The sequence below is a fragment of the Prionailurus bengalensis genome, chromosome B1 (genome assembly GCF_016509475.1).
Source record: "Prionailurus bengalensis isolate Pbe53 chromosome B1, Fcat_Pben_1.1_paternal_pri, whole genome shotgun sequence".
In the NCBI taxonomy this organism is placed as follows: Eukaryota; Metazoa; Chordata; class Mammalia; order Carnivora; family Felidae; genus Prionailurus; species Prionailurus bengalensis.
Genome location: NC_057344.1, coordinates 16,511,356 through 16,529,763, shown reverse-complemented (window position 1 = coordinate 16,529,763; position 18,408 = coordinate 16,511,356). Strand labels below are relative to the sequence as shown.

The following is an 18,408-nucleotide window of genomic DNA, read 5'->3' as shown; positions in this document are numbered from 1 at the left end:
CTCTCTTTCAGAGCTCTCGCTCTTAAAAGAATTGCTTCCTATGACAGCACGTCCTTCCCCTTTGGTCTTGGTGTATGGAGAAGTAAGAAACTCTAAAAATGGGCTGAAAGAATATGCCAGGGAAAGAACTAGGTCATCTCACACGACATAAAATAATGCACAATATCTCAAAACTTTTTCTGCAGCCGGCAACATTCCACCAACCATTTCTAGTGAATTAACCTCAATTGCTACACAGCAAATACTAAATTGGGAAGAACCACAGCATCAGGTACTGAAACAGAAATAGGTTTTATATTTCCCGTGTCTTAAGAAGAAAAAATAGGTGCATCTCATCTTTCTTGACTGTTTCCTCAAAATATATGCTCAATTCATTAACTATTCCCTGGTAAGAAACTGACCCAGTAATAAATTAAATAATGTAAGGTCATGATCTCAAACAAAATAAATTAAATAATGTAATAAATTGAACAATGCAAGGTCATGATTTCAAAGTACCAGACTACCTTTCAAAATTCTGGAAGAGGACGCTTAACAACCAATGGCCCTTTGGGGCTTAGAAAACAAAAACTCTTAGCATAAATGTTTGTGAAAGAAATTTAATTTTTAACACAGTTGAATTCCTCGCCATTTTCATCCATTAGTGGTCACCATTAAGCAAAAACCTAAGTTTATGTTTATGATCAAGGACCAATAGTAACTGAAGTTTAATTTGAATAGAATTATACATTCACCCCGATTTAGAATTCACCCCGATTTAAAATAAGACTAACGGTAATGTGCTATTAACTCCCAGGTACACCAAAAGCAAAACAAAAACACTTGTTCATGGTATTTTGTTCCACATACTAGTGAGCAAATTAATGCATCGTTTTCTTTCTACAGGAAAACTGAAGATTTTAATAACAAACCCTCCAAGGTCAAAATGAATACAGGTATGCTGTTTCTGTTAGTTTCGACCCTTTCAAAATCATCTTGGCCCTAAATCATTAAGTTTAGTACTCTGCTGATCTGATTCATCTAAATTCATTACTTGACTTCTCTGTTTTTTGTGCTCCAATCTTATAGCTATCAGAAGTAGACTTTTCTGTTTTGTTACCTACTCTTACTCCCTTTTTCTATGATCGTATCTTGAAATGAACAGGAGTTCCTAAGCCCTAGAAAAAGTAGCGTATCATTTGATGCGTACATTTGTAATTTCTCACTTAAAATAGGCTAAATTCGTAGGCAACTTGCTGCAGTAGAAAATACTCAAAGTCCCCCGTTTGTAAACACTTCACGTGAACGATGTTAGCAGACAGAGTGCCAAAGCTTCGTGTGAGATCAGCTTAATTATTCTAGACATAATACACATAAAGTCATAAGTACTATATTTTTAGAATGAGAACACTATCTCCAAATAGCTTTAACAACACCGAGGTCTCTGAACTCTGTATTATGTAATGATACACGTTAATTGTGACAGTGTTTACGACACATGCTAGGTACATATGAATTTTCTTTCCACAGTAGAAATATTTTGAGTTCTATTTTCACCTTTGCCCCCTTGACACTTTTATATGGGCTATCAACTGATTCTGAAAAACAACTTTCTCACTGCAATTCTGGAACCTGTGTTCACAGATAATGCCATTTCCTTCCACAAGTGGCCCCTGGAAAGCTAGCCAGTTACTCCGTGGCAAAGGGAAAAGGGTGGCCCGAGATATTTTCTCACATCAAGCGGCTTGCCTGGTTGCCATCTCTGAGTGTTAGCAAAATACTCTGAGGGACGATTAACAACCATTGGTGAGAACCAATATCCGATCCCTAGATCAAGTGTAGAGATATGGACACTTGTCTTTCTGTCCGTGATCCTGTGGTTGCCCCTTAGCAGAAACCTGCTCTAACTGACCTCAGAAAAGTGTGGGTCAGCCGGGCCCCAAAAATGCAGTTATAAATGTGGAGAGTAACAGGCAAGATGAGGATATTGGAGACAGTCAAAACATATAAGGACAGCTGAGAAATCAAGGGAGATGATAACCCTAGAGAAGAACCAAGTAAAGGCATTTGGACAGTTGGAGATGTGGGACCGATGTGGGAGAGTTAGACATGGGAAATGAAAGGAGAAATATTACAAGGCAAAAGGATTGAAGAAAGCAAATAGAACAGAGAGAACACAGCTGAACAGGAGAAGGCATGGTGTGAGAGTTGTCACTCCAGCAAACTGCCCACTTGAGGAGGTTATATTCATTAATTCTTTGCAGGCATCTCCTCACGGATTAAAGTTGAATCTAACTTCCCAATAGCCTTCATCTTGTGGAGTGCTGATTTGCCTTTATAGTATAACCCTATTCATGACGGAGGTGTAATATGTGATCATACTAAATATGCCATATTCATTACAACGCATTCAGTAATTAATCTTCCTAGTGTTGGAATTCAATCCTTAAATAGTAAAGTAGGCAGGGAGAAATTCATGCGTTTGTTTAGGTCTCTGGGGTACTTGAGCCAAGTTATCACTCCAAGTCTGTTACATGAATGCAACCCCCTCTAAAGCATGCTCTCATTTAAAAGGAGTGAGTGTGGCTCTGTATAGAATGCTGATTTGCAAAGTTACTTTGCTTATCTGGGTGAATTTACACACATACAGGCATACAAAATATGATATTCCAACATATGCATACAAAGTGGGTTAGAAGTGACTGGACCCTTTTTTTTTTATTTTTTTAATTTTTTTTTTAACATTTATTCATTTTTGAGACAGAGAGAGACAGAGCATGAACAGGGGAGGGCCAGAGAGAGGGAGACACAGAATCTGAAACAGGCTCCAGGCTCTGAGCTGTCAGCACAGAGCCCGACGCGGGGCTCGAACTCACGGACCGCGAGCTCATGACCTGAGCCAAAGTCGGCCGCTTAACCAACTGAGCCACCCAGGTGCCCCTGGACCCTTTTGTTTAAAACACCACAGTACTAAAGACAGCATCCTCACTTTGAGATCTCACACACATCTTCAAGAAAGAGCCAAAAGTATCAACACATGAGTAAGTAGATACAGAATACAATAGATTTTTCTGTTCTAGCAATTTCACAGGTGTCTCAGCTTTTCGAGGGGAGCTCTTTATTAGACGGTGAATAAAAAACGGATTCTCACGTCATTTTATGTAGGTCTTAGCTTAGAATACAGACACAGTTTAACCCAGAGGTTCCTACACTTTCTGGTTTTACAGTGCCGACATAGCTTGGGAATTTTTAGCCATCCTCTCAAGCCAAAAGAAATACTTCACGGTTCTATTTATTAAGCAGTAGGTGCAGACAACTTAATAAGTACCCATGTTCCACCAACGGAGAAGCAATTTGAAAAAATAATGCGCTTTAACTTTAAAAAAATAATCATTTTTTTTTTATTCTTTATAACCACAGCTACTTACTAATGGGATGTGTGTGCCTGTTGGACGCACACAAAACTTCTCAGACCGTGGAATTGGAGTGTACATCACCACTCTCTTTTCCTGGCCCCAAATTATTTTCAGAGGGTCCTTGCTTTTTGCCGCAGCGATCACCAAAACCCAGCTTTTCAAAGATGTGATACCATCTAAAGGCAGACCACACAACTGACTATGTTGAAAATGGGACTAGCTCAGGCTAGTAGTTTCATGCAGTGTCTGATAGGGATCGCTGTGTTCTCCTCAAGAACACAAAATATCCTCCCAAGCCCTTGTGAAGCTCCTGATGGGGCCCGGGGCGCCTCAGCACGCAGTTTTGGAACCATGGGCTGAAGGAGTAACCCCGAGTCTCCTCACTTTGAAATTTTCAGATGTTCAGAATTAACAGAACTAGAAGATAAAACTTCCCGGAGGTCAGTGTCCGCTTTCGACGCCCTTGACTACACGATCCTTTTAGACCACTCATAGCTGCTATACAGCACACGTTCAGTGACATTGCCTCCATTTAATCCGAAACACTCCTCTCTTGTAGATTTTATGTATTTATGTATTTATTTATTTTTGCCATTTGCTAAAATCCTCTTGGTATCTTTCGTACTGTATGTTTCCACCATTTGTGTCTCTCTATGTTTGGCCTTTGATTGATTTGACTTCGCTTCTGTTGCTTCATTTTTCGGCTCCAGTTATTACCTGCATTAGGAAATCGTGATTTTCAACATATATTCAAGAAATTCTAGCTGGACGTGGGAATCATTCCACCACTTGTAAATTCTACTGATCTTACTGCTTGCGGTTTTGCCAATAGTTAATTCAAGTTTCACTTCCGAGCTCTCTTAAATTCTCTCACTTCCCATAAACAAAGTGCATCCTTTTCTTTAAGAAATAAAGGAACGGGAAAAAAACCGAGATTAGCCTGTGGCAATATACAATGATGATGTTATCACAGTGGTGGTTATAGGATTTGTTTTTCTTGTTATAACCTCCAAAAAGAATTCAATTTCAGTTGTTTTCATTCCCGGGGAAGGAGCAAAACTATTTATTGCACATTCCATATACAAAGGAATGTGGGAATGAAATTGGAATCTGTTCCTAACTAGAACACGAACCTTCCGATTTTAGAAGTCTTGCTACTCGGAACTTCTCATATCATGTTAAAACAGCTGATGCAGGGGCGCCTGGGTGGCGCAGTCAGTTGGGCGTCTGACTTCAGCCAGGTCACGATCTCGCGGTCCGTGAGTTCGAGCCCCGCATCAGGCTCTGGGCTGATGGCTCGGAGCCTGGAGCCTGTTTCCGATTCTGTGTCTCCCTCTCTCTCTGCCCCTCCCCCGTTCATGCTCTGTCTCTCTCTGTCCCAAAAATAAATAAACGTTGAAAAAAAAAAACAAAAAAAAAAAAACAAAAAAAACAGCTGATGCATTTTCACTTATTTTATCTCATGTTGTGATTTCCATACAGTGTAAGTATATAGATCATCATATATATTGTTCAAAGGTATAAAAGCAATTTAATTTTTTAAACATCGGTCCTTTCAATCCTGTATATATCAATATTGCCTTTGATTCCAAATAGGAAGACAGAGAATTTCTAAGATGATACATGTTTCTTTATGAGTCCTATAGAACAAATAGACCATGCCTGTATCAGTTAATAACTTTTACTTCAAGAAGTGATTCAAGCTACTTTTAGGAACCATAAATGGCTAAAATACAGTAAAACCTAAATGATGGATACAAAACATACTATATCACACGTCTCAGTCCTGAAATACAGGCTGCCCATAACTCCAAAAGCTACTCACACTGCTTATAAATTTAATATGAATTGAATTTAAATGGTACAAATGAAGTTGAGCTCCCTATTTGTGTTTTCATTAAAGAAAACCATTAATATACTAAGTGTAAAATCTGTGTTTTCACTAAAGCATTGGCATCTATTGCTAAAACAGACTCCTGGTTGTTTGGTTCTGTTTCGTCTTAGTTTGGGGTGGGTGTGAAATTTTCAGATGTATCCCATGGTTACTCATTCTGGCTGTTCACCTTCCTCCTGGATGTCTGGCACATTCCACCTGAAAATGCATGATACTGCATGTGCTTTCTCCTTTGCTGTGGCCTCTGCTATATCATTTTTTTGCTTTCAGATAGCGGTGGGTGTGCTCGCAAACGTGCTGCCATGTCTGTTACATTAACATCTGTGAAGAGAGTTCAGAGTTCTCCAAACCTATTGGCTGCAGGTATAATATCACTAACTCACAGAATGTCACAATCTACTGGCTTTATCTGACCTTTCTCTCCTTCCAGAATTATCCTGTGTGGATGATGAAAGTGGCTGTAAATACCTTTCTAATGCCCTACGAGTTCTTATTTTTCTTGTCTCAAGAATAGCTCCTATCCCTTATGACTGTTTTTATTCTAAAAATAAAAAGCCAAACGAAACTGATCTCTTGCAAAAAGCATGTTAAAAATCTAATTAAAAACAACAGTCACCTGACAAAAATGTGTTGCGTAACAGCTACAAGTGTTAATAACGAATTCAGTTTTTTTTTTCCACGTGAACTAAAGCAATATCATATTTAGTTAAGATAACTTCCACATGATTTAGTTGTTTTCTTTTTATCTGAAAACTGTCAGGTGGTGGGGACACGGGGTCAGGAAGAGGGATTTTCAGAAAACTGAATCATTATGAATTCACTTCTTCACCAAAGGTTGCAAACAATATGATAGAATAATAGTTTTGAAAAAGACCCTAAAACGTCCTTTAATCCAGTCACCAAAGACCCTTCCAATATATATTTTAAACGTCTTGATCCGAATAAGATTAATTGGTACCCTCAGATATAAATATCTGCAGAAAGCCATTGAGAATGTGATATGTCAGCATCCAATGAGGTGGGTCTCTGGATGACAAATGTCTATCTGACTCACCTAAGCCTGTGGGCACAACGTGCCCTGAGAGGGGCTGTTGCTGCGGAAGGTGAAAGTGAACCCAGCACCCCCAGTGTCTGTAGGCCCTGAAATATGCCTAGACCTTATTGTGACTGGTTTGTGGGTTGGCTGGTTGGTTAGTTGGCTTGATTGTGGGTTGGTTGGTGGGGGTTTCTTGTTTTTTTATTTATAATATTTGTAAGTTCGGGAGAAGTTGGAAAGAGATTGAGAGTGTTTAGATAATTTTAATTCATACTCTGCATATCAGTGCCTTTAATACACATACATTTAGTGGTTAATTATAGTGAGAATGTCCTTGGTTAAAGCCACTTGATCCTAAAGTACTCAGCTATGTTGAGGGAAAAAACAAGCTTTCACGTGCCGAATCCCACTCTTAGCCACCACCACCTCCAGGTCACAAGTGTATTTCAATGTACAAGTTTAAATACTGGTCCAGGTGGTTCCATAATATATTACATTTTTTAAACGCAAATCTCATTGCAAAGTATGTAGTATGACATCATTTTGGTTAAGAGAGATCTTCGTGTATGTATTTGTACATGTTTATTCCTGTGTATATGAGCGTGGAAAAATGTTAGAAAAACTCAAGTGTAGTTTATGTTGGATACCTGAGAGAAAAGGGAAGAAAGGGCAATAGGAAAATAAATAAATAAATTGATTGATTGATTGGTTAAGTAAATAAGTAAATAAATAGAATTCCAGGGCCAGCACGTGATTGGAATGCCTAACCACAAATGCCACTGGCATTTCAACCAAGTAAAATTCTGGCCCAAGCTGCTCAAACGCGGACCATCTGAGGGTACCATCTAGGGAATGTGGCACTACTTTAACAATGCCAGATTGTTATGATTTACAAAAGTTTACTAATGGAATAGTAGCATATTGAAACAGAGATTGCCATTTTGGAGACTCAAAACTAGAACACCATCAATTTCATAACATTCGATTTAGGAGAAAATATTTAATGCTTCAGAATCCAAATAATGGACAAGATTTAGTACTTTAGGAATATGAAATAATCTTCAGTAATAAGAGTATGCAATGGCTCTGGACCATTTAAACTTTTTAAAAAAATATTCATTTTTGAGAGAGGGAGTGCAAGTGGGGGAGGAGCCAAGAGAGGGAGAGGGGGACAGAGGAGCCAAAGCAGGCTATGCACTGACAGCAGCAAGCCTGATGCAGGGCTCGAACTCACGAGCCATGAGATCATGACCTGAGCCAAATCTGCATGCTCAACCACCTGAGCCACCCAGGTGCCCCAACCATTTAAAATTTTATATCATTAGGGGGCCCCTGGGTGGCTCAGTCGGTTAAGCCTCCCACCGTGGCTCAGGTCATGATCTCACCATTCCCAGGTTCAAGCCCCGTGTTGGGCTCTGTGCTGTCAGCTCGGGGCCTGGAGCCTACTTCGGATTCTGTCTCTCCCTCTCTGTCTCTGCCCCACCCCCACTCATGCTCTGTCTCTCTCTCTCTCTCCCTCAAAAATAAATGAACATTAAAAAAAAATTTAATTTTGTATCAGTAGGAGTAAGATTTCTAGAGAATGAAGTCCCCTGAACTTTGCTTTTCATTGTTACATTAAAACTGGATCTCTTTTGTATTTCTTAGACACATAAGACATGATTCCTTTCTCAAGGAACTTTTAATTACGCTTTGAAGAAAGAAATCAGCCTCTTTTTATGCCTCTTAACATGATGTGGTAGCCTTCACAAGAACTAATTCGACATAGTGTTTTTTTGTGAATCAAAAGAGGATTAGTAAGTACTTACTACATTAGGTATTATTAAAATAAAACAACCTTTAAGTAAAAGACTACCTCTGCAAAAGATTCTAAGCTCCTCTCTCTCCCTGCTCAGTCACAGAGTCAGTATGAGCTGCTAGCGATCAACTATTTGTCCTTTAAATCAGTGCCTTTCTCTTTATCTTTTAGAAGTAATGTCCCAATGGGCAATTCATAGCACACAGAGATTTTCAACCTAAGCTAGAGCCACAACAATAAGTATGTTGGCTATAGACTATAGAGATAGCATAAGCCTCTCAAAGGACATTTTATTTTACCAAAATGCGTGGCAGTCTAAGATAACACCAGCATGGTGTTATGCTTTGGGACTGAACCACTGTGGTAAGAAACTGGGTCTTACCAACACCACCTGTGTATTATACATACACCCTTGGGAAATTCCATCTGCTTGGACTTCAAGTTTCCTTTCTTAAAAAAAAAAAAAACCAAAAAACAAACCAAGAAAAAATAAATTTTTTCACATTTCCTACCTCTCTGAGAACATAATCATTTCCCAAACTCACAAGGATTTGCCAGAATTAAATAAGAGTAAATGAAGAAAATAAATAAAAAGGCTTATCACAGCACTTAGAGACACAGTAGGCGTTCAATTAGTTGCCTTGAATTAATATGTTTAATTAATTCTTGCAAAGCATTTGAACCCTCTAAAGAAAGGAACTATAAGAATTAAAATCATCATAATTTTCACAAAAGTATAGTTTATAATGTCTAATATAGCATACCAGTGGAAAGGAATTTAAACAAAACCTCAGGGGAGAGATTATGATATAACAGGTACCACAAACACAGCTACATAAACATCGTAATGGTGCAATCATCAAATTGGAAAGGACCTTTGAGGGCATCCAGCCCAATCCCCGAACTGAGCCACGAATGCCTCAACAAGTTCTGTGATAAGTGTCCACCACCTTCTGCCTGGACACAGGGAGTGTTCGTTGTACCAGAGAAGAGACCTTGTAGTTCTTAATTCTCACACACCCTATTTACATGCACATGCAAAAGAGCCAGGGAATGATAAATCTGTCCCATTTACTCATTCTTTAATTTCCAGAGAAGCAATGACCATCAACTATAAAGAACATTAGAAACTAAAATCTCTGATCCCTGGAATTCAAGCTCTGTTTTTTCACAAATGAACAATCATGAATCACGCTCAAGATACTGGGCAAAAACCATTTCCCCCACAAACCTGCCAAATCATTTACATGCTAGACCTTTAAAAAAAAAAAAAAACCCTATATTCTCTTTATTTGACATGGTTCCAAGACGTTTTCTGTTACCTGCTCCAAATCACACTTGCCCTCCCTTTCCTAAGCTTTCTTGGCAGAAATTAAATAAAAGCAAGGCTACGGTGAACAGTATTCACGTGGGATGGTATTTATCTTTCAGTGTCTCTGAAAAATTATGATAAAATAGCAAATCAGGACTTGATGTATTAGCTTTATACAACCGGATTTATTTTAAAGAAACAAATGTTGTACATTTGAATGTCCTTAAGAGACCACCCCCTTAAGAGTAGACTTTAATCGTTAACATAAGACTCATTAACATATGGGTTCATCCTGAAGTTTTAATCCATGGCCATTTTTCTCCTTTCTCCTTGCTCATAATTTTACACACTTGTGTCTACCATGGTAAGCAGGGCTATTCAGTAGAACTCATTTGAGTTCAACTGAGTAGAACTCAATTTGAGTACAGTTTGAAAAGCTCGCCATTATTAATATCTCACATTTCCTGTAGCATACGTACAGTTTCATTTGGAAGTCCCTGGGCCCAATACAGGGGAAGAGGGAAGCCTCTGGTTGAACCTAGAGTGACTATCTTGTGAGTCTTGCACTTAATGTTTATTCCCCCGTAGATTCCATAATCTCCAGCATGGTCACCAGTAAGAAGAAACAGAATTGCCCCTCTACAAACGACCAATTAGATAAAGTGTATTTCAAGCATCCTTCAAATCTGCTCTAAATATACCTTCCTCCCCTTCACTGTGTCTATACCTCTTGTACTTCCAAGCATCTGGCACCTTCCACCTCCATCCCCGGCATATACCCACACACCCTCCATTATAAGCTCAGTTTTATCAAACTAGGGTGAAATAAACTCCCTACGCTTACACAGATAATTATGATATAAATAATAATTATTAATGCTCCTTCCCTTTCCATTGCCATTCCAGGCCCCAAAACTTGTTCCTTGTCCACAAACAGTATGTGACACCCAGGTGGTTATTACATCTCTCTCCCTGAGGGCCCCAGAGCAGACTTCTAATGATTGCTCCTCATTGCTACACCATGTTTGTTTTCTTTATAGAGTCCTCATCTTTATGAGGTGATTGAGAATTTCAATCACTTCTGCTTCCATTAAATCCTAGAAACAGAATCTGGTAGTAAGCATTTCACATGTAAGTCTTCGAAGTTACTGCTTTTCTTTGCGGTAGCCATTTTATTATGGCAAAATGATTTTGAGCTCATTGGAGATAAATTCCATACTAAATTAGCAATTATCACAAAGGATGAAGATTTGTCAGTCTTCTCTAACTCACGTGAGCTGGAGACATGGTAATGTACTCTGTGCTATGTCACATGTTTGTTCCTTTGATTTGGAAAGAGTCTATACCAAATATTTTATCTAAAAATCAAACTCTCATTTCTCAACTCATTTTTATCACTCCAAATTCATGTGTTTAGATGTCAAAGTATCCCATAAGCGTTAGAAAGAAAATGAAGAGTCCTTTTCACATGTAACATTCGTGTTCTATCAGGCATTGAAATACAGCAATTTAATAATGGTCTCGGGAAACCTTGAGGAGGAGTCCAGAACTGGACAGAAGATCAGGCTGGATGACCCCTAAGGTCCTTTCTAAAGTTCAGGCTTTATGATTCTGTGAGAAGTTGGCCATGTGGTATAAAAGAACAAACTGATTACCTCAAGTGTACCTCGGTTACAGAGAATTCTTGAATGTATAATTCAAATAAACCCCATAGTAAATATGCCATTGAGCCATTTTCCAACTATGTTAATACTGAACTTGTTTTCCATAGCTTTCTGCAAGACAATGGAATATACCGTAACAGCTCTTTCATATTTGAATACAAAATGATTTTAAAATGGCAACAAGAAGAAAATTCAAAGTCCAGAGAACGATTTGAAAATATTGCAGAATATGGTGGAAATACCTACACTTTCTTAAAATATAAAAATGAAATGCAGGCTACAAAAAATTGACTGCTATCTAACATAGGACTTGAGTATGGTTACCAACACCAGGGCAGGGAAAACTAAGTATCTCGTGGCTTGATTTAATGCTTGGAGAAGCAGTTATTGTTTTCAAACCAGATACCTTTTGATCCTTTAATTTGGTATTTAAAAATTCATATATCCAGCTTGGGCAATAATAAGATAAAATTACATGGTTGCAATATTATTGAGGGGGAAAAATCAGTGTTTGTTATATGTGTTAATTACATATTATGTTTAATGAATGATATTTTAATTGAAATAAACATAAATGCACAAACCTCTCATTTAGTAGATTGGACTTACTTCGAGTTTTAGAAATGAGATCATGTTTGCAAAAAAAAAAAGAAAGTGGTTGTGGTTCTTTCCCAAATGATCTTTACTAGACTGTTCATTTCTTTTACCCTGGTATTAATTTCAGCATTTCTTTTTCTTTTAGGACGTGATTCTCAGTCACCAGACTCAGGTACAGAAAAGCTATTCTGAATGACCATTACATTTGTTGTGAGTTTTTTTTTGTTAACATATTTGTAGTCACATTGTTGACCTCACAGTAAACTTCAATTGCATATACACTTATGTCTATGAAACTGAATTTAATTTCTAAAAAGAAATTAAATTCTATTTTGGAAATAAAAATAAATTTTACCAAAAAAAATGATAAAAGTGAATGTAGATATTTTTGTATCCAATTTGTCTTCCCTTAATAAAAGCTTGGAGCTCTTACAATGATCGAAATCAAGAGACACTGAACGGCGATGCTACATATTCCTCTCTTGCAGCAAAAGGTTTTAGAAGCGTTCGACCAAACTTACAAGAAAAAAAGTCACCAACTCAGGTAATCTTGCACGGCCTTGTTTACTGTGTTATTTTAAACATGGTTAAAAATATGCTTTACAGTCTCTTCTCCAGCAACATGTGCATATTTAGATGCATCTTTTATCTTTAATGTGTTTTTGCTTTTGGATCTGTATTCCTTGCCAAACTTGAATTCACAACATAGAAGACAAGTTTTAAGCTCAAAACGGGCTTTGTGGGGCTTTTTTTCTGATTCAGTTCATAAAAGTACGATCACTTTCTACATAATGTTTATGACATTTCCTTAAATTCATAAAAAGCTGTCAGCCGATGCTTTGATTTCGAAGTTATGCGGTCGGCCATATGTTTATTCAATAAATAGGAGTTATGCAACTGTTCATTACATTAACTGAAAGAACCTTGTGTTGGAGATCTTAGTAAAATTGTGCCCCAAATCTTAAAAGTGTTACCGAAACAGTGTGAATAAATATAGGGTACCTATACCTCAAAGTCTAAAATTATGCATATATCCCAAGGTCTAAAAAATTTGCCAAGAGAACACATGTTCATTTTTAACATAATTTTCAAGAATATAGATGGAGTCAAACTTCATAATGTATTCTCCATAAAAACCGTTTTCTCCCAGAGGGCAACTATCGATAATAAATTGCAAGGCATTCTAAATGGAACAAAAATTATCGTTTAATCTAGCCAACAAAATGTGTAAATAATAAGGAGATATGACATTGTTTTACTTTCTTTAAGCGTAAGGTTGACGCTGGTTTCTTTAATGACTAACTTTGACTTTCTCTCTGTTTTTCCTTCAACATTATTTCTCTCTCCGGATGCTTTTGGCAATCCAGGCACCCTTTCCACCGCCCAGAAAAGAGAGCTTTTGTAGTTCCTTCATAACCAGCCACACAAAGGGTGACATTTTAGATCAACTAGTAACTAACACACAAACTCCCTCCTGTACGAAGTACTTTACTAGCAGAAAACCTCTTGAAGGAACTATGTATTCCAATGATGACTCAAACCAGACAATTGTGTATTCGGAAGAATCTAACACAACTGTGTCATATACCCAAAAAATCACTAACCCACTCCCAGCAGCTGCCAGCACTGGTCCCCCATCAAATGCTGACACCAGCACCCCATTTCTACAAGAGGATTACACACAGGACTCTCAAACTCGACGAATTTCTACACTGAAACTAATCCACAACCAGGATCTAGGAAGTAGTGTCCACTTTAATACTCCACGGTTGTCCCAACCTGTTGAGGTATCATCGTGGCTCAAAAGGCCTTGCTCACCACCCCCTAACCCAGTGCCTGGGATATACACAGCATCTCTTTCCATTCAGATAACTCCCGTTTCAGGACACGATCCTGAAAGCCACAAACAGCTACCTGAGCTTTCTCCAGAGACCACAAAGATACCTCTTCAGCAAGAGAGACAAAAATCTGCAGTTGCTGCGGCCTCCCAGTCCTCAGACTGCCGGGTGGTACATTACACTTTCCAATCTCTTCTTACAGGTGCTCAGTAGAGACCCTAACTCCTCTGATTTGGGCTTCTTCTATAACCAAATGCTTTGTTAGTTTCCGAGCAGGAAGGGAAAGGAGAAAGAAACCATGTTCTTATTTCAAACCCTACTAAGTTCATCAATAGATTTCTAGGTATCTTTTAATTAAAAAAATACATATCAACCAATAGATATCAACCAATATATATTGTGTATATATACACAATATATATATATATTGTTGTGTATATATATATATACAACCAACCAATATATATGTGCATATTATATATGTATATAATATACATATATATTATATATATAATTATATTATATATATTATATATTAATTATATATAATATATTATATATTAATTATATATATAATATATTATATATTAATTATATGTTAATTATTAATATATTTTTATATTATTAATATAATAAACCAATTATATATTTTATATATAATATATAATATATAATTAATATATATAATTATATATGTAATATACACAGATTTTTAATCCAGAAATCATGTGCTAACATTTCTTCCCTCTGAGTATTGATGAATTGGTTACCACTGAATACTCTGCAAACCACCTCAGTGCTCAAAGTATTTTTACGTTTCACAGAAATATTTTTTATGTCAGGCCTCTGAGTGCCTCGATTTACCTCAGTTACCTATATAACATAATTAGCAATTACAATTCACTTTGGCAGGGAACATGTATTTTAATTCATCCAGCATTTACTCCTTTGTACCTCAATATTCATTTTCACTGAAACTTGATCCATTTCTACCCCTTAAAATTTATCTCAGGACATAGAGTCGTCAGTCTTTAATATCCAGACTGTTAGGAAGTAAACCCTTATTTCCCTATATGTAAACTGCTCTCATAGTGTCATTCTACTGGCATTTATTAATCATTTAGAAGATAAATGCTCCTCTTCTTGGTTTCTGCAACACGATATAGTGTTAAGAGCATAAGCTTTAAGGATAAACAGCAGATTTCAGTTCAACTCCATCACTGGCTATGTGATGAGGCAACCTTCTTAACTTCTCTGTCGGTCTGAGCAAAGAAATGAGAAGAATAATTAATCCTTAATTCCTAGGTTATGGTAGGACTAGGGAGAGAGGGGAAGAAAACTACTCAGCACAGAGCAAGCACTACATACGAGGTAGCCATTAATAAAGATAAAATACAGCTACAGCAGTAGTGGGAGTATTGGAAACGCTAATACCCAAGTAAATAATCTCTATAATACGATTTCCTGTAGCTGCACTATTAAAGATCATCCAAAACATATCCTTGAAGAGATATATTTTTAAACTTTGTAGAAAATCAGACATCTGATTGACACCACATCCCTTTTCCCACCAGTACAGCAGAAACCTTAAGCTTAGATGATTAAAAAGACAAACGAGGGGGGGGGCGCCTGGGTGGCTCAGTCCGTTAAGCGTCTGACTTCGGCTCAGGTCATGATCTCGCGGTCCGCGTCGGGCTCTGTGCTGACGGCTCAGATCCTGGAGCCTGTTTCAGATTCTGTGTCTCCCTCTGTCTCTGACCCTCCCCCGTTCATGCTCTGTCTCTCTCTGTCTCAAAAATAAATATTGGAAAAAAAAAAAAAGAAAGACAAACGGGTACTTTCATACCTCTGCTAAAAAGATCTCCTTCATCAGCTGATTGTGATATGCAAAATTAATTCATTAGTGAAATTTCTTCGAATTAAGGTAATATCTTTTGAAAGCCCCTATGAAATATGATAACAATAATTATAATAGCAAATAAAAATACTAGGAGTTTATTATATGCAGGGAAACTGAAGTTCGATAACTTTCTTTTTCCACGGTTTTGTCACTATCCATGCCGACCAGAGATAGTTGGTTTCATTACATAATCCCCAGAGAATCAGCATGAAACACAAATTAAGCTGTTGAGAACCTGTCACTGTTAGTCATTGAACAATTATTTATTGGGTATCTACTATGTGTCAAGTCTGTTCTAGTCACAGAGCTGTATTTGAAACTATCGAGAATTAAAATCTTGCCAGAGAGAGGCAAAACTTAATAAAAAAAAAAAAAACTTAGATTATATACATCAGAAGGAGATTCTGTGAATAACTAAGCAATACTAAGCAGGGATCCGGGGAGCAGAGTCCACGTTATTTGGGGTAGTCAAAGGATCCTCGTTGAGAAGACCGAACAGCTTTGAAGGGGGAAGCCTATTCCTGTCAGAGAGAGCATCGTGTAAAGGCTTTAAAACTGAAGCATGCTGGGCCTGCTCGAGGACCAGCAGGGAAGCCAGTGGAAAGGAGAGGGAGAAAGGCAGGCACAGAGGAGGCAGAGGGGACGTCAGAGGTAACAGTGGCCAGATGACAGCAGTCCCTGCAAACACTGCAAGGATTTCAACTTTTGCTCTCAATAAAAATGGGAGCCATTGGGAAATTTCAAGGCTACCGCAATTGTCATTTAACTCGCGGTCTAACTGAATCATTCTGGCAGCTCAGGGGACAACAAACTACGCTAGGGCGAAAGGAGACCAGGCAGCCAGTTAGGTGGCTTTTGCAACCATTTACGTGAGAAATGATGGTGCTCAAGGCAGGGGAGAAGCAGCAGAGGTGAGGAGAAACCAGATTCTGGATGTATTGTGAAAACAGAGACAACAGGACCGCCTGCCAGACTGCATGGGGGACGTGAGGCAGAGAGAAGAGTGAAGGCTGACTCCAAGGGCTTGAATCTTTGCACCTGAGGAGGATGGAATTTGCCAGCCTTTGCCCACACAGACTGGATAACTTTAGGTAGAGCAGGTCTGGGGGAGAGTCAGAGGTTCCACTGGGATATGGTAAGTTTGAGGTGTCTATGAGATATCCACATGCAGGGGTGGAGCAAGCGGTCCAATGTAGGAGCCTGGCATTCAGGTAAAGGGTCCAGGTTGGAGATACCAGCCTACAGATGGTTCTCGTAGGCAAGAGACTGAATGAGATCACCAGGGCATGAGTACTGAGAAAACAAGAGGCCCGAGGACTGAGCCCAAGAGCATCCCAATAGTAAAAGAAGGAACCAGCAGAGGAGACTGAAAGAAGCATCCACTAAAGGAGGAGGAAATCCAGGAACATGTGGTATCCTAAAAGCCCAGCAAGGAAAGTATACGGAGAAGGAAGAGATGGTTAACTGCACAAATACTGCTGTCGGGGCAAGTGTACGATGAGTTCTGCCAAGTCATCCTGGACTTAGTTGTGGGTACGGAGACTTTCTTGGAGTGGGCTTAAGAGAGGCTAGGAGAAGAGCAACTGGAAAGACATCCTTTCAAGGCCTCATTATTGTAAGCCCTTTCATCCAGTGATTCTCCCTCTCTGAGCCTCAGTCTTTCATCTGTAAAATGGGCATAATAACGGCATTCATCCCCTGTGAAGTTTGAATAAGATACTGTATACAAGGAGTCTGGTGTAGGGCCTGCTACATAGTAACCCCTCCATATGTAGAAGTTGTTATTTTAAAATAGTATCCTTTTTCCAAACTCTATCTCTGATGGGGAAAAGGAAATCTGTTGTTTTCCACAACACATTTTTTAAGGAGTGGATTAAAGTTGATTGCATCTGATCTGCAGTGTGTTCCATGATGAGAGTGTGTTGCCCTTTATAGCATTTTGTCAAAAGGTGGCATGACATTATTGCACTTTGGGCTTGCTTTGATTGATTGATTGATTGATTGATTGTAGTAAGAATATTTAACATGAGATCTACCCTTTTAACAGAGATTTTATTATTATTTTTTTTCAACGTTTATTTTTGGGACAGAGAGAGACAGAGCATGAACGGGGGAGGGGCAGAGAGAGAGGGAGACACAGAATCGGAAACAGGCTCCAGGCTCCGAGCCATCAGCCCAGAGCCCGACGCGGGGCTCGAACTCACGGACCGCGAGATCGTGACCTGGCTGAAGTCGGACGCTTAACCGACTGCGCCACCCAGGCGCCCCTAACAGAGATTTTAAAGCGTATCATTAACTATAGCCACAATGTTGCAGGGCAGATCTTCAGAACGTATTCATGTGGCATAACTGAAACATTATACCTGTTGAACAGCAACCCACGTCCCTCCCAACCCCCCCGCCCCTGGCCCTGGCAACCGATTTCCTGTTCTCTGCTTCTCTGAGTTTGACTGTCTTAAATACCTCATGTAAGCGGGATCGTGCAAGATTTGTCTTTCTGTGACTGGCTTATTTCACCGAGCATAATGTCCTCAAGGTTCATCCGTGTCTCACGTGACAGGATTTCTTTCTTTCTTAAGACTGAATAGCATTCCATTGTATGTACATATCACACTTTCTTTACTCCATTCTTCCACTGACCCATATTTAGGCTGTTTCCCCATCTTGCCTATTGTGAAAAATGGGCATTGTTAAGTCTCATTTTCCAGGTAATGGCCTCTCACAACGGTGACCTTTGCATTTTAAATACTTACACCCCACGTTCTGGTGAGAAGTCTCATCAAATACTGAGAGCTGAAGGCTACACTCTATGAATCAGCCCAATATAGGCTCCATTATAAAGAATTAGCCTCCCAAGAAATTACCAGACCCAAGAAACAAAAATCCTCTACACTGAGAAGTGAAAAGGAAACTTCAGTGTTCTACGAGTTCCGTTTACTTTTTTTTTTTTGCTGTTTTTGTTAAAGTCTGCCCG

The 18,408-nt window shown here is 38.7% G+C and overlaps 1 protein-coding gene across 47 annotated transcripts in view; it reads left to right on the top strand.

Annotated features, from left to right (window-relative positions):
• The window catches only part of SORBS2 (sorbin and SH3 domain containing 2), a 355,465-nt gene that overhangs the window by 252,265 nt on the left and 84,792 nt on the right, over positions 1 to 18,408 (top strand). For 18 of the 47 annotated variants that reach the window (XM_043559221.1, XM_043559040.1, XM_043558993.1 and 15 more), the window contains exons 3-7: positions 886 to 935; positions 5,560 to 5,652; positions 11,842 to 11,868; positions 12,116 to 12,240; positions 13,064 to 13,705. In XM_043559221.1, the coding sequence (XP_043415156.1) occupies positions 926 to 935; positions 5,560 to 5,652; positions 11,842 to 11,868; positions 12,116 to 12,240; positions 13,064 to 13,705 (897 nt within the window). In that variant the 5' untranslated portion in view covers positions 886 to 925. The remainder of the gene's footprint in view (positions 1 to 885; positions 936 to 5,559; positions 5,653 to 11,841; positions 11,869 to 12,115; positions 12,241 to 13,063; positions 13,706 to 18,408) is intronic. The other 29 variants (XM_043559127.1, XM_043559095.1, XM_043559112.1 and 26 more) reach the window with 10 other exon arrangements.